Source organism: Ptychodera flava, chromosome 6 (assembly GCF_041260155.1).
Source record: "Ptychodera flava strain L36383 chromosome 6, AS_Pfla_20210202, whole genome shotgun sequence".
NCBI lineage: Eukaryota > Metazoa > Hemichordata > Enteropneusta > Ptychoderidae > Ptychodera > Ptychodera flava.
Window position 1 is genome coordinate 23,975,638 of NC_091933.1, and position 22,952 is coordinate 23,998,589.

The following is a 22,952-nucleotide window of genomic DNA, read 5'->3' on the forward strand; positions in this document are numbered from 1 at the left end:
AAGTTGTCATCCCCATCATTCCATGCACTGGTCTATTGTTCAGAGTCATGGAGGATGGCCCATGAAAGGTCCCGTGGGGGTAATATATTACCTGTAGGCTAGGCATGCTAAACAGAGTATCCTGTTTCACAAGATTCCTTCTCCGGGATGACACGCCGCTTCATGTTTTAGTCACTTTCTGTATTTTGGGACTTCTTTCAGATCTTTTAGTAAGTCAGTCAACTTTTCACTTGAAATAAAAATTCAAACTATGTGAATGACAAGGCTTAATCACAGGGTACACAGGCTTGTTGTTTATTTGTGTCTGTTTGTTTGTGTGTATGTTTGTGTTTGTTTATTTGTTATTTTTAACCCTAACCCTAACTTAAGCCTAACCCTAACCCTAACCCTAACCCTAACTTAAGCCTAACCCTAACCCTAACCATCGGAAATACGTATCAACAAACAAACAAACAAACAAATAAACAAACAAACAAATAAATAAACTGCTCTTTATTGATAAATATTAACAAAACAGCTTTTCGCTGTTATTTTATTAAAAATAACAAATAAACAAACACAAACACATACACACAAACAAACAGACAGACACAAATAAACAATAAGCCCGTGTACCCAGTGCTGAAACAAGGTAATATGGACATTCACAATGCTGTGTGCACAAGGGTATTTTGAGCCCCTATTTAAAATGCTTACAATTAGTACTTTAAGCCTGTTATTCCTGTACAATTTTACAAGCAACACTCATCGTATTGAGGTGAAAAGAACAGAACTTCTAAAAATGGAACAAGCTCGCTTTGAAAACATTAAAGATCACGGCGATTGCTGTCCCTTTGGACACATTACAGACATAACACCGTAAGGAAATATTAATCTGTCTTTAATAAGTGATGGTTTGCATTTCACCATTTATGTCAAAAAATACCACAAACATACCATGGAAATCCAAACTTCAATTGCCTGTTACAGCAAATCCACTTGGCATTGTTAAAGTGTTGGAAAGTAAAAGTTTGTCAGTTGAGTAATGGCCACCATTTAAATCAGTACCATGTTGGTAGTTATATCAATGACCTTTGACCTTTATTAGACTATTTCATCTTTTCGCGCCTCTAAATTTGACCAGGTGACATGCTTGGAAAACATCTCATTTTATAAAATAACATACAGATTAAACCTGATTTTGATTAAATTGCTGTGTTTTCAAAGTGGCATAATTTGGAAACTGAGATGATATCAATACAAAGTTAATGGTACTGTAGTTGAATTCACAATTGGTAGTTCATTCAGTTTCACCCACGGGTGGACTTTCATGTATGCTCCGCAATTTGAAAAGTTCCGTCATCCAAAGTTTAATTGTCTGTGGAGTCTTTTTGTGTTGACATCCGGTTTCTTGCCAAGTGAGCGTGACCCTGTGAATGTAAGGGTGACTTAACAATGGGGATAGTAGTCCTAGATTTCATCAAGTCAGTCAACTCTACATGCAGTACTGAAGGTTTTCAAACAACGCGTGTCCAATTAGCCCGGTTACACTGCATTCAGTTGTGCTTTTGTATTTTTTTAATACATTTCCTGCAATAATAATTATAAATTTCTGAAATCTTTTTGTTTTTCCTGCAATAATAATTATAAATTTCTGAAATCTTTTTGTTTTTTTAGATTATTGAATAATCAATAGGAAGAGTTACAAGGCTGCATAAGAATGACCTCACGCTAAAACATTCGATGATTCAACAGACCTACATGTGCACTAACGCGTGTGGAAATACACGTTCGTCTGTGTGTTTACACATTTGGGTTTGTTGATACCGTGGTCCATTCGAATTCTGGGTTTGACCTATTGCTACCATAAAAAGCACTGGGCCCAGCATTGTCCATGACACTGGAACAGTGACAGAGTTTCTCTTTACATGGCATGTTCCGTTGATAGAACATGACATTGACAGTGACATCAGGAAGATTAAACACTTACATTGTGGATAAATCAACTGTGGTAACTCCTGACTGCGACAACTCTATAAAACTTCATACTGTAACCCTGTTTGTGCACGCATGCATGGAGACAAACAGAATGTTCTTTTGATAAAAAGAGAATCACCAGTACTTTGAATACAGTATGAACTGTGACATATAAATTACAATGAATAATGCCTTAGGATGGAAATTTTTCAGCGTCCAATAGTAAATTTGCTCTCCATTCTTCCTACAATTTCCTCGTTTCATTCATGCTGCTAACAAATTTCTCTTCTAACAAATTTCTCTGAAATTCACTGAAACGTGATGTAATTCCTTGCGAAAGGTTTCATTTCGACAAATTTTATGTGTAACTTACATTCAGTATGGATGATAGCTGAACTTTGCCATGTGTGCCTTTTCCACAGTTTATTTTATCAAAGATTTTTCTGTGATGCACATACCAACAGGTGACTCAACAAAGAAGATAAGTCTTTTTCTAAATCTTAAAAGACAAATGTTTTCAGGAAATTCCATTGATACATCCAATGACATTTCTTTAGAAACAAAAGCAGATTGATTTTGTGGTTCAAGGGCATTATATCCCCTTTCTTCTATGAAGTCCATCAAATTCAATTAAAAGATGTAATTATGGTATTAAAACAATGAGAGGCGATACAGAGAAGAGCTGTTTGTGATTTTTATTTCAGTACTGACAGCAGTTATCAGATTAAACACAATAACAGACTATGTAACAATGTAATAAGATAAAATCATTATCAGAATGGCATGGCATTATATACACTATTTTGAACATTCAAATTACAGACAATAAACATAAAAATATATTATGAACAGAATGTGAAAAAGATTTGTATTTTACTCATTTTCGTCTTAAATCATTACATTTTAAATCATGAAAAATGTTTTCAATGAATGAAAAATCACTTTGTTAAAGTGGAAATTCTGTTCATCATTTCACATCTTTTCAAAATTTCTAAGAAAAACTGCAAAGATCATAAAGTGTAACATGGTATCATATATACAGTATATACACACATGTACTACTAGAGGGGTCTTTTAACTAAAGTCAGCTTTTTGGATTCTGATACTGTGGCTGAATTAATTCTACCGGTACCATTACTAATTCAGTATCAATACAAACTGCAATCCATCATTCGCCACTCAGTATAACTCAGTACAATTTTTGAACCAAAATGATGGACACCAAAGGACTCACTTCATGCATATAATGGCCTGGTGTGGATTGAAAATTTCATCAATTTCCTGATGCATCCTGGGGCAGATTATGCGTAAAGCTAGCTATTCATTCAACTCTCAACTGCATAATCCCTTTCACAGGAAAGTTTTCAGATGTATTCAAAACTTGAGCGGTTGACAACTCTTGTCTTGGCGCTGGTCTCCGTCATGTATAGGAAAGTAGATTTATTTCATAACAACCATCGATCTGTGAAGAAAGAAGACACCACTTGGAGGATAAGTATCTGTATGTAAGACTTCAAATACAGATTACGTGAGAGGCACTACATTTTAAATATCATTATATGTCACTCACAGTAAACAAGCACAGAAACACTGATAGCATTAAGTCAAACTACAGCTAACAGAAAGGCACAAGATTGCAAGCAAATGACTTTTTCAACCACAGTCTGTGTAGCTAGTGTGACCATAATCCTTTTTCATGGTCACTTTTCAAACTATAAGAACTACGAACAAAGGCTTTTTATCTCCTGCCTCTATCTTCAAACAGTTGCTTTGAAAAAAAAAGCCATGAGGATATGCTTACATCATATCTGCCAAGAGATGAAGCGGTCTGATTGGCTCTGACAGACTCTGTGAGTGCCCACAATTGTTGTAAACCGGCTGATACATTGTCAATCGGAGGAGCACCCTGGAAAGAGGAAGCAAACAAAATTACCTACTTGAAAATTTATTTCAACTATTTGTGAACAAAACTCAGTTCTCTCCATAACTCAAAATTATACATGTGTTTGTACACACTTCTTCTTTCTCTTTGAAGTCTTTCGTAAATAAAACTGTTGCATGCTTGAAACATTGCTTTTGATCACATATCAGCCTTTCATAATTCAAAAGACACTGCTGTAATGGGCAACGGATCAAAAGAGACACAACAGTGCTCAACTTCTAGAAACTTATCACCAAACCCAGTGTTGTTGACTTTTCCGGTACACTGACCCGGAAAGTATGGTTTCCGGGATCAATGTGTTCTGTGAATGAGGCAGTTCGTGGTTGTTTAAACGAATTCAAAAGGAGTTGGTTTGAAAGGAGAGTTCTGAGAAAAGTTGCTCATTGTGTAATAATATGCAAAAAAAAATGGTGTGGTAAAACTTGACACTGGTGGTGCCAAACACAAGATTCTGTACACGCCATTTCAAGAGCTAGGCAGTCAAGGAGCATTCTGGAAAACACATCTTCCTGGGACAGAGCCAATTCCACAGCAAAAAAAGCTGTGAAGCGTCCTTTCCAACTGGTATGTGAGAGGCCAAAAATCACTACCTTAGTCCTTTTCCAAAGTTCAGAGATCAAAGTGCAAAGTTTAAGATGCAATAGATGTCACTATGTCAATGAAGATAAAAATATGGACAAGGTGTTACTCTCAGATTGAAGTGTGTCCATACCAACAACCAAGAGACATGGTTTAATAGGTTTACTGTGGAAATTCTGCAGCTCTGAGGATATCAAAGTATCTCACCTCTATTTCAGTTATTTCATCTTTCTCATCTTCTTCATCGCCGTGGGCATTCTTCAACAGCCACTGAGGTAAAGAGACGGGAGATGGTGCCTGCAAGGACAGAAATTAATTAATTTAAACAAATACTATGGTGATACACAGAATAGAAACAGCCTTACATATTTAACAACACACGTTCTGTAAACTTTGTTTCCCATGATGATGACAGATTCAGTTATTTGGAGGAAAATAGTATGTGAAAACAGGCTGTGTTGCACTCATTGAAAAGTAGTATTATGGTCTTAAAATATAGGTGTGGTCAGGTAGCTCAACAAACACTGAAAGTGCAGTTCTCATGACAAACTGCAAATCAATGCACATTGATTCTGGCATTTTGATTATTTAGTGACTCAAGGACTGACCCAAAAACTATGTTGAAATGGAGTGCGAAAGATGTCCCATTAACATATTTATGCCATTATTTAATGTTTTCATCTTATTTTCCTGTATCCTTGTCTTCATCACTCCCTGTCATTACACAGGAATACCAGCACACAATGTCCCTGCTTGACACCCAGATATAGGTTACCAACACACTCAAGAGACATCACATGCTGATAATGGCAAATAATTTATTAGTTCACTCAATAACAGCCTGAAATATATATTCCTCTTGACCTTATTCAAGAAAGTATGCCTGCTGCAAAGTGTCAAGGGGAGATAAGACCACTAGATTTAGCCTTGTGTTGATGGAGCCTTGTTGACACCTTCGATTGTCACACTTGTTTTGAATAGCGCGGTCTGAAACTGCTTAACCAGTGCCCACCTATCCAGTACTGTGCTTGTAATGTATTTAGTTTGTGAAAGTAAAAGTTCAAATTCTCTCCGGACACAATCTATGAATGACAATTCCACAAAAAAATCGGTCTGCTATGCAGACTTATGAAATGAAACCATGACAACTTGCAAATCAGAGCAGATCATAACCAAGGAAAGTCTTTGAAATATACACACACCACACTAACTTTGACAACACCAACATTTAATGCAGGATGATGAACATTTATTTGCTTGGGCAGGTTGTTTTCTTTCCTCCCTCAAATAAAAGTAATAGGGTATATAACACTTACATCTATTTTATATTCGTAGAGGTTGATGTCTTCTATTGTGAAATGATTCCAAACAGGTGATGGTTGTTGTAGTACAAATCTGACGGCAGCAACTCTGTTGGCTTCAACATTCATCTGTGAACGATAAAAAAACAACATCAATATACATCCCAAGTCAACTCTGACTTTAATTCATTCATTCATTCATTGAATACTCTGGGTTTTGTAAATCTAAAAGTTCTTTGTGAAAGATTCAATACATGATCAACTGTTATGAGAAAGATATGTTTGTTCTCAACTATGAAGCCATATCATTTGAACTTCAAGACAGAAGAATTGAAAGGTTTGGAGACACAATGCCTCTTTTGCTGCACATTTCAGAGAGAAAAACTTTTGCCAGCAGCAGTCATGAGAGACAGAGTGTGCTAAAACTATAGTTGCTTTATCACATGTCCCAAAAAGATGTTTTTGTGCAATGAATGATTCTCTAAACAACATCACCATTATGGTAACCGTGACGGCAGTAAATGCCAGGGAGTTTGGCGTTATAGTGAAAGCATCATGGGTAATAAAATTCCATAAATGAAACATGCAGAATATGCACCAAGAATGCACTGCATTACCCCATCAATACCCTGACAATTACATTACAATTAAGCAATGTCATCATAAAAATAAAACTGAAACAAATACAAGATAACTTGTCTGCAGTCTTCACTTTGAATTTTTCAAAATATCAGATTGAAGATCATGCTAGGTCACTGAGTTGCTGGAACACCGTTTTGCAATCAGTGATTTAAGCACCTGTTTCCTAGTGATGGTGAAATGGTCTTGACTTCCTGGTTCACAGTGTGGATCCGGCATCAACTGATATCTTCTCAACACAGTAATCCATTTATTATCGCCTACAGGTAAGAGTAAACAGGGAGTTTGGAAATCTTTTGTAGTTACACTTGTGTGTGAAACTTACTCCCATAAATAATTCTTTAAGGAGAGTTCAAATAGATAAACAAATTAGAAACAGTAGTATTTTTATTACTGGACAACTCAACTATGCCACAATACACACACTGCAGCAGTATACCATTCTCTAAGAATGTACATGTACTGAAACATTCACATGTATTTTAAACTTCTATTTCATTCTCTCACTTTTCGTTTGCGATAAACAAGTGCATACATATATGTGCATAGAAACAAACACCTGCATAGTTGATGAACAAATCCGATGTACATTGATGGTAAGATATCATGTCCTGAGGTATATAAGCTCAGGATTTTTCTCAAGAGAATTTTAGGGGGGATGCCACCACTGTGTTAACGGCCAATCTATTCATATGTTAATGGACACAAAAGAATTAATTTGCATAGCAAAAGGATTTACAACTTATTTTAGAAATAAGCCATCCCTCTGTTTTTGTCCAAACTGTGGAGAACGCTGAGTTATTTCATCTTGTAAGTTTACTTACCGTATTTGGAGGTTTCAGCACTCTTGAAATTGCATCTTACTTTGATTGACAGAAAGGCAGTGTAACTATTCTTGAACGTGACGTCCCCAAGCTGCAATGATAGATTTGACAATGTCTTACAACCACATTCCAAATGAGACTCAAATTCAACAAGAATTACAATGTATCCCCTAGATGTAAGATCCCCTGTAAGAAAACTCATATATCAATTCTGTAGGACATCTCATTTGAGCTCACATTTTTGATTTTTGATTATTCACAAAAAAGCAAGACAAGACACAACAGAAAAAAGCAACAAACAGAAGGAAAAAAACAAGCCTAACTTGGCTTCACCATGTCTTCTATTTTGCTCAACTTAACCTGGAATGTCCTAAGCTTGCTGACAACATCCACTGCTTTACTGGCACATAACTGACAGTGCCCTGTTAAAAACTATAGGAAATTATAGTCGATAACAGCTACGCATTGCTTTACAATCAAAAAGGAACATCAGTATTCAGACTGTTAATAGATGTTGAGGAGCAATAGCTGTACTGATTGTGACCAATTTGGCTTGATCAGGCTGAAAAGGGTTAAAATTACTGCATTCACTTTTTTATAACTAGGAAAGTGTCATTTAGTACTGCCTGTCATGTGATTAAATTTGATAATTTTATTCATTTCACCAGAAATTATAATACAAATGCAAATGTAATAAACAAATAAAAAAAAAATCTTACAATAAGTAAAAAATCAGGAGATTGATAAAAAACACCAAAGAATTGGTTTTATTTTTATGGAAAAAAGTCACACACACAAGATCTGGTGAGGACCAAGGAAGTAGTTCTTCAAGAACTAATCTAGTCCTTGGCCCAGTCATCAAAGTTCAATCACAATAGACTAAAACAGCAAAAAAAACACACGGAAGGTGAATAAGTGAACAAATTTAAAATATAATATAAGAAATGATAATTTGATGCAAATAATTTTAAATATAAAGGTAATAAAAGTACAGTCGCTCAGTAAAAAAAGTTTGGACTACCGAGAAGGAAGGCTTTCAGGGCCCGCTTGAAAGAATTTCTTGACCTGCTTAACTTTATGGAGACCGGGATATCATTCCAACACTTTGCAATCGAATACGTAATGTTATGTTTTGTTCTGTGTAAATTTACCTTTGGATACAAAAAATTTTCATTATTCACAGACCTAGTGAAATATGAGTGAGAAGCACATGAAGCGTACCGATCGATTGAATGTGCATATTGGTCATCATATAAGCAGGGATAGAAATACTTTTTAATTTCTTGTGGCAAAAGTTTGCCACCGGATATGAATCTGGTGGCAATTATGAAAAATCTGGTAGCAGTTCAACACATTATGTGATCAGTATAATACAACATTTTGTCATTGCCACATACTCATTCTAATTTATAAATTCTTGAAAATATGGTGAGTACACGTCACAAAAAGTCAACCCATACTGCATGCCTCGAAAAAAATTTTCAAACTTACTAACCGTGGGACACGTGAATTTCATTTTACTTGCCCGAGAGGAAAAAGTACTTGCCCTAAATTTCTAATAACTGTATCAGTAATTTGTAACAGAGAGCAAGAGTTTGGCCATATGAAGTGAATTCAAAGAGGGAAAAAACAGATTCAAACAAGAACTACATCTTGTTAAAATGAAGGACTATTACCAAATCTGAAATGTCCCAGAAGAAATGTGAGAATACTTTAGTCTTTTCTGTAGATTTTTGCCATTTAGAAAACATCTTTGAATTTGGAATTTTTCCACAACCTAGTCCAAATTAAAATCTTTGCATAAGAGTAATAAGATTGTGTGATTTACAATGTGCATGGCTGGCTGCTGCTCTTTATTATCAAGCTGAGATCACAAACAACTGCTCTGCTAGTGTTTATCTGCCAATGCATACGCACATGTACATCTGCAACTCTTTTACCTGTTTACATGTTTGCTCACTGAGCACAGCAGTCTTTCAAAGTTTATTGATAAATGTATTCGTCAAGAGAACCATGGAGGTAGTAGGAGAACAGATTCAAGTTTCGTTTTTGTTACTCTTCAGTGCAGATTTGTTTTCTGTAAGTGAGAGCCGATCCCTAAAAACCAAGGTCACGTAATTTGAAACTGTCTGCATCTCATGCACTACGTAGCTGCAATATGTGGCCTCCTTGGTCGACTGAGCCTGTTTCGACTACGATGTAAACTTGTACTTTTCATCTGGGTGTTGATTACGTTGAACAGTAAGCATTGCCGAGATCTATGGCTTTGAATAAGTTTACATCCATTTACAAAGCACATGGTGCAATTACACTATCGCGTGAAGCCGATCGACTGTCATACAACACAAAGAGAATGGCAACCACTGTCAAGAGCATACCACTTTACGGCACACATACAAAACAGTGAGTTCACTCCGTGTCGTCGGAGAGAATTTTTGAGCCTGTACTGGCTAATGAATTGCAAGTATTTATTATTATTTAAATCACGCATGCTGCAGTTTGGCTTTGTTTTCAAAATGTCACAACATGCTTTTATCTTGTGCCCTATGACTGCATTATGCGGCTATCACAGAGAAAACAACATGTCAAGTGTACAAAAGATGCTGTCATCGATATGGAGATTAGCCAATCACAAGTTTGGATTGACGCTATGTTTTCATTCATGCCAAAATGTCGCAATTAGTTTGGGTTTTTTTTGCTAATGAGTTTTTTCCACCGTCCGACAACGCGTGTTCCTTCAGTGTTCCTTCATTCAAGCCGTAGGATCGATGACATGATGACCCAAAATTTAGTGGCAGAAAAATACCACCAGAAAAAAATTTTGGTGGCAGATTGACAGTTTTTGGTGGCAAATGCCACCATTGCCACCGATTATTTCGAACACTGATATAAGTCATAAATGAATGTACATATCTGATATTTGAATAATTTATGAATATCCAGAATACCTAGTTTTTAAAATAAAGGTTCACTAGGTTCACAGAACTTTGAAAATGTTAGTAAGCGCACAATCTTCTTTGAAGTTTTAGAAGTGGGTCAATGAAAGATTTGAAGGCATTACCCCAGATTTCGATACAATAGCTCATATGAGGTAATATCAAAGAATTGTACAACAAAAGCATTACAGATTTCGGTAAAAAATATCTTAAGTATGAAAATATATTGTTTCCAGATCATGGGCCGTTCCCTTTTCATTCAGGATTGCATGCTGGGAGCTGAAGAACTGTCTTCAAGTTGCTTTCCTGACAGGAGTTGTGTACTTTAATTATGGTTTCCATGAGTCCCATGCTAAGCAAACTCAGCTTATTTCATTTTCAATTCCAATGAAATCACTACGGTAACTCAATATAAACATTTAGCCAAGTTATAGCTGTGCACACATTGACTAACTAACATATCACCTGATATTTGTGAACCTTGCACTATTGATGTTGTGTTGAATGATATGCAGTGAGCAGAAGGGATTAGGGGTAGGCGATGCGCATTCTTGGTTGGAATGCCGTTCCCATCACAGATCATCAAGATGTAAATTAAACAGTAGATGACCATGAAAGAAATTTAAATAAAGAGTGCTTTTATTTCATTGAATGGTGATGTTGATTGGTTGACTTTGCTAGCATTTGGTGGGGTTTATGCCATGATGGTTTGGCTAATTTAAATGCTAGTGGGCTGATTCAGCATCTCTGCTTTAGGCAGAGTTGTTTTAAAACCACAAGTGCATAAGTGCATAACTCAAAATTTAATAAGACTCTAGTTACAATGATCCAAGCCTACAACTCCTAGCAGTCTCCTGTTTTATCACCACCCACCCCCATCCCCCACCCACCAGGCAAAAGTCATATGATGCAAGAAGAGTGTTTCTGCATCACAGGGCTTTCACAGTGAACCAATTTGTCATGCAAACAGCAATACTGTAGTTACAAGAGCAAATAAGCTGACAGAACCATGCAAGACAATGGCTTTGTGGCTAACATATCAAATGCGGCCGTACACAGATACTTTCATGCCCCTTATATAGCCTGCTCTGTAACGCTAGTTCCTTACTTCATTAAATTTGACTGTATTTCATGGAGAGGTTTCACTGGCACTTACATCGATCGACTTGATATTTGGCATAGCCACCTCAATGACAGCTGCTCCGGAATGAAACTCTATCCTCGGATCGCCGATTCTCAAAGGAACGGGTTTCTTTATGATACAATTTAGAGGTTTTGCCGACATTGTCCCAAACTTCGACTAAACACCGGATTTCTAACGCAATAGACAAGTTTGCCTTCTGAATACATCCAATACCTCATATATCAGTACTTTGTTTTGTCCGCCATGATGTTTCACGCTTGCAGGCGGATCTCGCGAGATTACAAACAGGCCGAAGTATAATTACCTCCATTTCCGCAGCATGGGGAGGGACCGTTTATGTGCTGCTGTAATATTTGCACATTTTTCGTCAATATGATTTTCAAGTTATCACACAAAAAATTACCCTCCTAAATAATGTCTTCCGATTTTAGGGTAAAAATAAACGAGTAACTTGACCATTTGTTACAATAAGAAATATCCGACCACCCCTCTCTAAACTTCTCATGGAAGCGCCCACGGCGCTACGTTGTATTTACGTAGCAACCGGCTCGAGGATTCGGAAATAAACAAAGCTGCGGCCATTTTGTGTAGAGCACTGCGAACACTCGCGACGTACTAATTGCTCTGTCATTGAAATTTTAGAATATCTTACTTATTTTTTGCTAGAAATTCTTCGAAATGGCTGGTGCCGAAAACAAATTAACGCTGCCACACGAGGTAAGTTTAAGCAGAGTGAAAACGTTCAGTGTTCGGAACGTGATCTCGTAAGAGTCGAACTAGCACACATAAAATTTGATAACTACCACTACCAGGTTTGAGATGACCATAATACGAAATTCAAAGAGAATACCAATGTTAAGTTCATTGTATTTAGGTGATAGTAATATATATACGACGTAACATGCAATATCACTGGCAATGTTACTGTTAGCATTCATCTGTATCCGTGTTACCATTGGAAGGTAAGAAAGGGCTTTCCTATATCGTGTGTAGCATTGTGTTGTTGAAAAGACGAGGCTTTAAATTTTACCCGTCTCTGTTGTTTTTCCAGGTCGTCGTTGAAGAAAGTTTAGGAGCATCACAACCCACAGCAGGTAGTGGAGGTATGGTGCCAAGAGGCGCAAAGACTTCAGACTACTATAGAACACACAACATTCCAGGTCGTTTTGATAATCCCGGTATGAATTCTGATCTTTATCCAACGCCAAGACAGTCAACAACTCAATCTGCATCTGAAAGCTAGTCATTCGAAAAGCCATAATCCTTTCACCCCAATTTTCTTGTGTAAAAGTTCACCAACCCTATTGAAAACATTTGGGAGGTACCACAGGTTGTCTGTTTAAAAGGGAAAAACCACAGACAGGAGAGACTACATTACTGATTTAGATACTGCCGTCGTGCCAAGTTGCTCTTTGATTAAAACGAGTCAAAGATGTATCTCTAACACGATGCAGATTGGGTGTTGAGCTGCGGAGTTACTCCCACGAGACTAATAATGAGTTTCTCTTTCTCCGTTTAGAAGTAAGTGTAGGTGCTAGTCCTGGCAATCCAATTTTTTCATGTATGCAGAAGATTCCGCCAGAAATTCCACAACAAAGTGATGAAGGTGTGTAAATCTTGTCAAGCATTTGATTTGGCAACCGTTTCTCAGTCAACCTTCATAAAACCAGGGTGTCGTAGTTACAAAGTTTAGTAGGATCTATGGCTGCATTTAACTGTTGTTTATTTGTAGTGCAGTTGCTGTAAATTCTTGCAATCATGGTTTGTTTGTCTGAAGTTTTGTTATTTATGATCTGTTAAGGTACCATAGTAAACACTCTCCCATATTACGGCAAATATTTATAACCGGGCATTTCTTCAAGTATGCTGAATCTCAAACTTGTCCCATTCACCAATCTGCAGTTTATGAACAGGAAAGGGGGATATGTGACATTCAGTGTAATACGGTTGGAATTATTTTCTGATAATTTACATGCCCCAAATAAATGGCATCTGCCATTTGCCCTTCTAATTACAATAGTACTAATTGCTTGTGCAGGTATGCAAATTTACATCTAACTTTCAATCTGAAACAGCCAAATCAACATTTATAACAACAAATTGTCCTATACAGCAACATAAATAGCAACTGTGCAAATGATTAGTCAATGATGGGGAAAATGTGTCACTTTGCTAAAGTTTTGGTGATGGAAAGATTATCACATGTCATCAAAAGCTTATTGAATATTTATTTATAGGTTTATATTTGATGTAGATATAATGATGTAGATGTAATACAGTAGATAGCTGTAGCTCTGCTCATTTGTATATTTGCAAATTTACAATGCATAGGGTTGTCTGATTTGATTTGCAAATAGTCCGATGGTTTCATACAAGTCATTACCACTAAAATATGAAATCTTCACACTTGAGAAGTGGGCCCAATTTCACAAGAGTTACACAGACATGATCCTGTTCAGCTTTAGCTACTTTTCAGTCATAAGTTCTCCTCCATATTCACTCAATGCACCTTTGTTACAGATTGTTTTGGAGGCTACGACATCAAACCACAGCACCCGATGTACAGGACAACAAATATGACATACGGAGGAAAACCCCCATCAGTCCACACAATGCCTACAAGTTTCCATGCAAGAACGCAAAAATTTTCAGAAGTAAGTGACAGAGCAGTTTAAACATGGACCATCAGGTCCATTGTAGTGTTCATTTATGGATCCCGTGTAAAAGAAGCGGTGGTCAGTGTATTCAACCTTGAACTTAACTACATCAACATTGCCAAGTACATACGAACTGGAACAGCCACAATCATATACATGTATGGGCATTCAACATGACGATCAGTATGAGACTTTACTGTGTAGAAAGCTGTCTTGCACCTTTTTGGTACTGATAAAAACAACACAAAGGTTTGGGAAGCTTTTTATAGAAAAACCCAGATGTGTGCATAAGAAAATATTAATGGTGTACAAATGGGGGATACAAAGTTAAACATCATTATTTTACAAAGTTGTTTACTAAATTCCGATTATCTCTTCCTGTCATGATTTCAGCCGCTCGGAAAGTGTGGAATGTACCGGAACGAAGGATTCAACACCGCAGTGGATGTCAGCAAAGTTTGATCATCAAGATTACTGCAATAAAGGATAAGGACTTGTTTTACAAAATAGAATATTTAAGAAAGAACAGGATCATCTCATAACATATATTGTTTTTAGCGTTGTGGAAATAGGGACAATATATGAAGGAAAGGTTTCCACTTAAGACAATAAAGAATTGGAACTTTATATTGTTCAGTATCTCCCTGTTGTCGCCAATTTACATTAAGGTGTTTTGAGTTGTATTGTTGGCTTGAGCTAATTGTGTTCTTGGAGAACTTTTTGTCTTCACCCTTGAGTTGAGTAATGCACCAGCTGTTAAAACTTTACTGTAAGGCTGGCATATGCTTGGTGTAAGTTCAGTAGTTTGGTATCTTTGCAAAAGTAAGGTGTAGTAGATGAGGCCCTCAGTATTTTTTGTAGACAGAAGCCAAGGCAGGAATCTACTGACAGAAAGTCTTCAAAATTTCAAATTTGCCAAAACCTGAGAAAAACAAAGTGGTTAGCTTACTAGTGTTATTACGAAAAAAAGTAGGTTTAGATAAAACAAGCAAAATTCATTTGTGAAGCTCTATTTACATACCAAATGCAGAATTGATATACAAATGCAAATGTATGAACACATAGTTAAACCATCAATATAACAAGGCTGTATGCAGTATCCATCAGCTGATGGCTATTTTATGAGACAATGAATAAATTGTGTTTTTGACAAGAAAGAAGAAATTGCCATCAGAGACTCATTATCTGTCTGTAAACAAACAGCATCACTTCATACACATTGTGTTGGAAATATTTGTAATCATCAAATGGCTATGTTTTCTGAAAGTGTTACATGGACATTAGCTGTAACTTCATATTTTGAATATATTTTTTTGTCTCAGAAAAGTTGTATTTAATTTGTCTTCTTCTTCTTAAACTATGTTGAAATACAAACTACCGGTACCAGCCTTGCAGACACACCTTACAGCGTTTGGTGTATGATGGTTGTGTTGACCTAGTTTAGAATTCAGTGAACATTAATAATATTTGACGTTACACACATTGGAAGCAGTGCAGATGTTGAATAACAGGCCTTCCGAAATTATTTTGGACTAAAGAAAGAAAATGTTTTCAATAAGGCAAATAATGGCAAATACTCCGTACCGTTGATGCCTTGGTGGCGCCAGTTGTCTGTACAGCGCCCCCAGCGAAATGCTTGTCAAGCTGTCTGTTTCCAAATTATAGGGGAGGGGGCGTACGTCGTACACTTAGCCCTTTATAATTCATAAGGTTAGTTCGACTCAACTAAATTCTCAACAAAGTTTTGTGTAACGTAAAATATGGAAATCACGTTTATAATAATTGTCGTCATTTTTGCATTTTTCCTTATCATAGCACCTTCTTGGAACACGATGCATAAATTTGCATATATTAGAGAGTAAAGAGGTATGCAGGTACATAATTGTTTTGTAATAAATAGCCTAGACCCTATTCGTCGCTTTTGGCCTTCATGTGGACGAAGGCAGAAAGTGACGAATAGAGGCTAGGCTAGTAATAAATGGATTGAAACAATTTGCTTTCCGTTCAATCTCATCCGAATATGCCTCCTCGACGACCTTTTTGAGGATCTATTTACCGTCAACTTTGTTACTGTAGTTCGGGGGGACTCCTCATCCTAAATGAGTACATGTATCCCCTTTTGAAGTGAACTGAATCCAATCATTTTTTTAACCTTTAACTGCCTTTGTCGTTTGGTGTAAACTACTTCGTAGCGTATGCCATCTTTTAATACATATCAATTTGATTAACACCAGATATGTCGACATTTCCACCTTTGCTTATTCTAAGCTGGCTGTTCTCGTTGGCGGCTATCAGGGTGCAACATTGAACATAAAGATCTCTTTGACTTACATTTTTCGTCTAATTTCACACATTTTTTCACCTTTGCAGCTGTGTTTACGAAAAATGTATTATAAAAAAAGATTAAGGTCGGTGGGTGAAAATTAGGTTAGTTCGCGCATGGAGGTAGAAAGAGAGTAACGGAAACCGAACAACTTCTTTCCCTTGACCTTGCATGTTTTTTTTCATGGTTACTCTACCCCACACACAAGTAGGACGAACGTAGACCAAAGTGTATTATTATCAGACTTTGAGAGGTCTGTGAGGATGTAAGTGCAAAAATGTGTTCACGTTTGACGACCACTGCATGCACTTGCTGACATCCCCGCTTCACCCGTGGCGGTCATGATAGTGGAGTCAATGATGGTCACCAGATGGTGACCTGCTTGCCCTCGACCAAATTGAATCAAGCCATTGGAATACGTGTATTGGGTGTAAAGATATGGAAAACCGCTCAGGATCCCTCAGCGACAACTCTGTACCCATTGAAAAATTAGGCAGAAAATAATAACAAAGCAATGAGAAAATATTATACCTGTTTTTTCAATGTATTTTGAGAGAAGCACCTGCAAAGAATGCCCACTGCATGCCGACTGTCTGTTTGAATAAAACAACATTTGTCGCTCCCGGCATTTGTTTGGCAGTTGATTTTCGGACAATACAGCGTTCAGATATCTGCATGCATTTCTACATGTTAGCTGTTATTCATCTTCAGTGGAAGGCTATTCTCAGATCTTTTAAACCGATTTTATGGGTCATTGGGAGAAATCGACGCGGGGAAATCGACATGTAAACCGTAGGCCTAAAGACTTGGGACACTAGCCGACCTCATTGTGAATTGGTGCTGGGTCTGGAATGGTAATATCTCCGATGTTTGTCTGCATACCATTCGTACTCATTGAAAGACATATAGCAGATGTTTATTAAAGGAACAGACTAAACGATTTTCCTGTAGTTGAAAGGCGGTATTGGTTTACGATTAAATTGCGCTATTAAAATGAAACTGATGGGGACATTACTTTTCGCCGGACGCGCAAGATGATTGATCCGAATGCTGATTGTTGCACGGTCCGGTCCAGGAGACGAATACACAGTCATTAGACGTAAACTTCACCTCTTCCATTTGAGGACATTTGTATGCACAATCTCTTCCTAGTTTTGGTATTTGAGTGCTAGTGTCATACCAAAACTACGGAGACGTTTTAGACAATAGTCACAATATCTCGCACTATTTTCAGTCTTAAAAAGAAATACTATGCCCGAGTCGTTGTAAAAGCCAAGCCTATTTGACCATCTTGCCAAGTTACACATGCATCATCACTGATGCAAATGTTTGCGAGAGAGTATGAATACGTCATTTTTTCATGTCATATACAACTTTCATTTACAGCTTTTGTCACCGATATCTATCTGATATAGAAACTATTTGGACTAAAGGAAAGGCTTCAGTCTGCTTCCGGTCCTTGGTCTCAAAGATTGAAAAAGGGGACAATTTAGAATCAAATTTTTTTTTCAATATTTGTGATAGACTTAATTTATCCACTAGGGAGGTAGAAAAGTGCACACGGCACCGTCACAGCAAGAATAGGAATACAGCGATTTTCGGCTGAGCATTTGCATAATGTTCGGCTAAGCCATTGACAAAACGACCCTCAAAGTACCCTAGTGGCCGTTTGTAAAAGTTGAGACGACTCAGACCGACCCAAACCCATCTTCGCTAGCCAAGGCTCTCTTGCCCGGGGTCTCTTTTCCGGGCAGCTGGATGCTTCCCGGTAATTAGTGGGAAGTAACGGACCTGTGCGAGTGGACAATGACCCTAACCGAAAACGACCCCAAGTGATCCAAACAATCGTGGAAATGACCTAAAACGAGCCATGTAAATAAAGATTTAGACCTTCAGTAGCGGTCTAGCACGTGTTAAAAAACACGAAAGTGCATTTCTGCTGTATTTTTGTTTTGCAAGATATTCATTACCCATGCAATTTTTACCTTAAATTGATTTGTCGAATAGAAACTTTTTGGGGTCAACCCCCCCCCCCTCCATCCCTAAACTAAAAGGATTAAGATTTTATCCTTCATTGATTATTTGACGTCGCCCCTTGGACGAAACATCAATCAGAAAATCATCTAAACTTAAAATAAAATGATACATTACTAATACTACCGAATCTAAAAAAAGTAAACAGCATCAAACTACTAAGTCGGGTGCAGCCCCAACAAACGAGGCAGAACAGCAATGGGCCCCTTATCTTGGTATATGTTCGCTTGGCGCAAACAGTGTACAGCATTGCGGGATTTCCATGCCAAGTTTCAGAAGTTTCCGTCGATCGTACGGCCAATCGCGTCTTTGCGACTCGACTGTAATTTGAGTTGTTTAGGTCGTTTCCACAACTGTTTGGATCGTTTGGGATCCTTTTTGCTCGGTTTGGGTCGTCTCAATATTTATAAATGCCCGTACTCTAGTCAGACAGGAGTTTGCTGCAGTTTAGTAATAGTAGCCCAGCAATTCCCTTGAAGATTGTTTGTACCTCCCCCACACAAAAAAATCTTCAAGGGGAGTTGCGGGGCTATGAAATTGCAGCAAGGCAGGAGTGTATTTACCTCTTCGACGTGAACTGTAACTGTTGGGTTTTTTATATCTTAAAATTCGTCATCAGAAGTACAGTATGACATTACAATCTTACTTATGTTAACGTTTTATTCAACTGTACGTCCTTATGAAATCGCCACTCTTCCCCGACTGAGCGCAAAAAACACATTCGTGTTTGACCTTTGTTGTTTGTTGCCTTATTCGTGTGTTCCACGAGCAATGCTTTATAACTCCCTGTCCGTAAATAATTCACTCCATACATGATATGGATTTTGACTCCCGCTAATTTCAAGAGCAGTATTGACTGAGAGCTGAACAAATGAAAACTGCGATTCGTTGATACACGAGAAATCAAAGTACACTTAGATGAAGTGCAGACACAGACACAAAGAATTAAGACACTGTCTCCAACAACCTCAATCATCCTATGTTTACCCCGACCTCACCATACGGAGGATTTACGGATCTACAGTCGGATGCTATGAAGCGTCAATAACATTTCGTGTGTGTGATAAGAATATATTTGTAATACAAATACAGCACCCGATTATCCAATATCGGATTCAGCTCATCCGTACATATTGTATGGACGAACTGATCCGATATTGGAAATCGGTTGCCGAAACCTCTTTCTCCTCTCAGTCGATTCCCTTTGTTGCTAGGTAGAGAGTTCACTTTCAGCAATTGGAGTGATAAAATAAATTAGTTTGTCGAGCGACGAGAGAAAATCCCGAACGACTGTTATTATAACGAGTATGGCAAATCTGTCGACTAAAGATACACAATTCGGCATCAAGGAATTCTATGGCTTTTATTAGCGATAAATTTAATGTGGACCGCTGTCTGTGATGCGTTGAATGACATTTTGTACAATCAGCGTAATTCGAATGTTTAAATTAAACATGATTGGAGCTAATTTGGAGCAGAGGATCTTTTAATTGTTCAAATTTATCAAAAGTGTAACGTTCCCTATATCTAAAAACTGCAATATTACAAGTTACCCGTAAAAGCAAGTGAATTGCAAAACAAAAAGTAAAAGTAGATGAGCTTAAACTTCCTTACAAAACCAGCATTACTACACACAAATTACAGTATTCTATTCTCCAAAATCAGTTCCATCTTGTTACTTTATTTGCTCTTTAAATTAAGAGGACGGAGTCGATATCCACAGTTGGCGGCTGTACTGAAACTGGTCAGACTGGTGACTGCGCGCGGCTGAAGCAGCTTCTTATAAACGTAAGGGCGCAGCAAAGTTTATTAGGCAAAGTCTTGCAGTGACTGGAAAGCCACAAAAGTGGCGAACTACGACAGTGCATCAATTGCTGTGTCTGCTTCACATTCTCACGACATTCATCGCTAATTGCTGGGAAGAGGCAACGTTTACCGATAAGAAAATCCCACAGACGCTAGGCGACCCCCTCCCGTTAAAGGGAAGGTGTCGTCGGAACTCTGCTCAAGGTTGTCAGAAAGCCCCTACGACCGATGTAAACACTGTATCTAAGGTACGTTGGCGATTGATGAAAGTTAAAACATGTTTGTGAACAACGAATATATATCGTAAAATTTAAATGCTGCAGCTATGTTGACGTGATGCATCTAGATATCATGGATGAAATGCTTTGTTTGTAAACAAGAAAGTCGCACAAGCGCAGTTCCGAAGACACCCTCCCTTTAATCGACATGCTAAACTCTCTGTTTGGTGACATCATTGCAATCAAAGAGATTTAAACTAGTCTGTGGCATTATATCTCCCTCTTTGATGACACTGCCAACAACAAAACAGCAAAATATAGCAGTATCACCCAGAAGACACAACGATAGAATTTCACCGATGTTAAAATCGCAACACATCTCCCGGCAATCTAGTAAGGAAGTACCCGCATCGAAACTGAAGGTCCTAAAAATTGTTGCTTACCACCCCTTGGAATCAAGAATGAAAATCGGTGGTCACCGAGGAAAATTAAGTTATAGATAAACAATTACCAACTATATCTACCGACATCTGAAATTCAAAATGGTCGCCATCTATGAGGAAAAATAAAATTTCAATTTTCACAAAACTAAAACTTTACAGTATGATGATGATTACTTTATGATGATGATGATGATGATGATGATGATGATGCATCATCATCATCATCATCATCATGTAGCAAAAATTCAAACCAAGGTTTTCCAACCCTTACGTAAAGTACTCTTCTCTACATTCTTCCCTATACACGCACTCTTCCCTACATACACACTCAGGGAAGTGTGTATATGGGGAAGAGTACTTTACGTAAGGGTTAGCCAACCTTGGTTTGAAATGTTGCTGCATGATGATGATGATCATGATGATGACGACGATGATGATGATAATAACAACAAAAATAATAATTTTCATATTTTAATAAAAATTAATAATAATAATTTTTATATTTTTATTACAATTAATAATTGGAAGCCTGGATTCCATGTGCGTATACGCGTCAGGCACGAGGAACATTTCTTCAACGTGGTACATCTGATCCGCGACAACGGGCATGTAGTGCTCCTCTCTTGTGGAGAGGAAACGGTGAAATTGATGCTTCACGTGACAGTTGTAACTGACTCTGTAGACTATTGTAAGGCGCCCTAAGGTAGAACGCACCTCGGGGACAGAAATTCGGGCCTTCAAATTTTATCAATTTTCTTCTGACCTACCACTTGTGGGGGCTCATTTTGAAGCTCTCGGCGAAAGAAAAGTTTTCATGGTCTTAGTTTTTCGAAAATCGAAAATGTTATTTTTTACCATAGAGTTAACACCGGGATGGCGGCCATTTTGGATTTCAAATATCGAGAAATCGTAAGTTGTTTGTCCCTGTAGTACCAAAGTTTGCACGGTGACCCCTGATTTTTATTCTTGCTTTGGTAAGAGAATAGTTGAATGTTTCACTGAGGAAAGTTTGAGCTAAAGTTTAAGACTTTCACTTTCGAGGTGCATATTACCTTAAATAAAATTCTTTGTTTGACGTCCGCGTACTGGTACGTTTTCAGAAAAAAATTAAGAAAACAAACAATATAAACACTGTCACAAATAAAGATATTATTTTTCCAAAAGAAACCAAATAAAAATTTAGCTAATGTTCATACACTTGTGATTTTTGTCCGTGTTTGTTTTTTTCCCTGGCTGGCTGGTAGGTTTTTCAAAAATCCAAGGACGGCAACAAAGAATTTTCTTTAATAGCGTAATCGATTTATTACGGGTACCAAAACGCGTGCTCGTAAATTAGCGACAGAGAGATAACTCCGACTTATTTAAAGCAATGATGTTACCGCCACTTCGGTTTCTCTACATGTTCATCAATCGTCACATTTATCGGCTTGGTCTTCACCATTTCAATTTCGCACGATGCAAACCATCTGTCACGAAGCGTGCATATGATGGGTGACGCCCATGAAGATGTAACATAAATGGAGTGGTTCAGCTCATTTCATGATGAATGTGAGAGAGTTTTCGTTCATAAGCTGAATTTTATTACCTATCATACGATACATGTGTTTTCAGTCGACGATAGTAGAACCGAGACAATGTCTATATCAGGTGTGTCTTGCGACTTTGATGACGTCATAATGTAAAGAAGGTCATCGATATTTTGATGAGGCAAACAAGCGGACGCAATTTTTTCATTCTCCATTCTCATCACACTTCATCGAACTGAGAGAAGTTGCTGAGAGCAAACGGGTTTGCATTGACGGGTTTGCAGCATCGACGGCTTTTTTAGAAGGGTAACTTTCATTGCTACCCTTGTATTTTGACTTGGTGTTGATCCAACGCCCTCGCTGGAATCATTTTGCAAAGGGCATTTGAAATATCTCGCCTTTGTCGGCGCTACTGCGGTAATTAGAAAACCATTTTTACCGCTGTGCGGCCCTGTCTATGACAGAGACACCCATCTGTGTAACCATTTCTCTTAAGCGGCCACCCGCCTCTTTTTGTTTATTTGCATGTCGTCTGGATAAGTACCAGAACTCTGGCGCTGTGATCCACCCGTCTGGCATTTTCAAGGTGCCCATTACGCCATAGCCGTTAAGAGTTTGTGTTCT

At 37.7% G+C, this 22,952-nt stretch overlaps 2 protein-coding genes across 4 annotated transcripts; one reads left to right on the forward strand and one right to left on the reverse strand.

The window, feature by feature from the left end:
* Nucleotides 1–2,636: 2,636 nt before the first annotated feature.
* LOC139135250 (nicolin-1-like) lies at nucleotides 2,637–11,594 on the reverse strand. Its single transcript, XM_070702541.1, has 7 exons — nucleotides 11,334–11,594; nucleotides 7,242–7,332; nucleotides 6,577–6,677; nucleotides 5,794–5,907; nucleotides 4,685–4,774; nucleotides 3,758–3,862; nucleotides 2,637–3,418 (listed from the first exon to the last, which is right to left on the reverse strand). The coding sequence occupies exons 1-7, from the start codon at nucleotides 11,460–11,462 to the stop codon at nucleotides 3,377–3,379; spliced, it is 672 nt and encodes a 223-aa protein (XP_070558642.1). The 5' UTR covers nucleotides 11,463–11,594; the 3' UTR covers nucleotides 2,637–3,376.
* Nucleotides 11,595–11,874: 280 nt separating this feature from the next.
* LOC139135251 (piercer of microtubule wall 2 protein-like) lies at nucleotides 11,875–15,142 on the forward strand. Of its 3 annotated transcripts, none has more exons than XM_070702542.1 (5): nucleotides 11,875–12,038; nucleotides 12,373–12,499; nucleotides 12,841–12,927; nucleotides 13,842–13,975; nucleotides 14,372–15,142. In XM_070702542.1, the coding sequence occupies exons 1-5, from the start codon at nucleotides 12,000–12,002 to the stop codon at nucleotides 14,438–14,440; spliced, it is 456 nt and encodes a 151-aa protein (XP_070558643.1). In that variant the 5' UTR covers nucleotides 11,875–11,999; the 3' UTR covers nucleotides 14,441–15,142. The 3 variants fall into 3 exon arrangements, with proteins under 3 accessions (XP_070558643.1, XP_070558644.1, XP_070558645.1); XM_070702543.1 differs by having other exon boundaries at nucleotides 11,876–12,038; nucleotides 12,373–12,424; XM_070702544.1 differs by lacking the exon at nucleotides 12,841–12,927 and having other exon boundaries at nucleotides 11,878–12,038.
* Nucleotides 15,143–22,952: the final 7,810 nt, after the last annotated feature.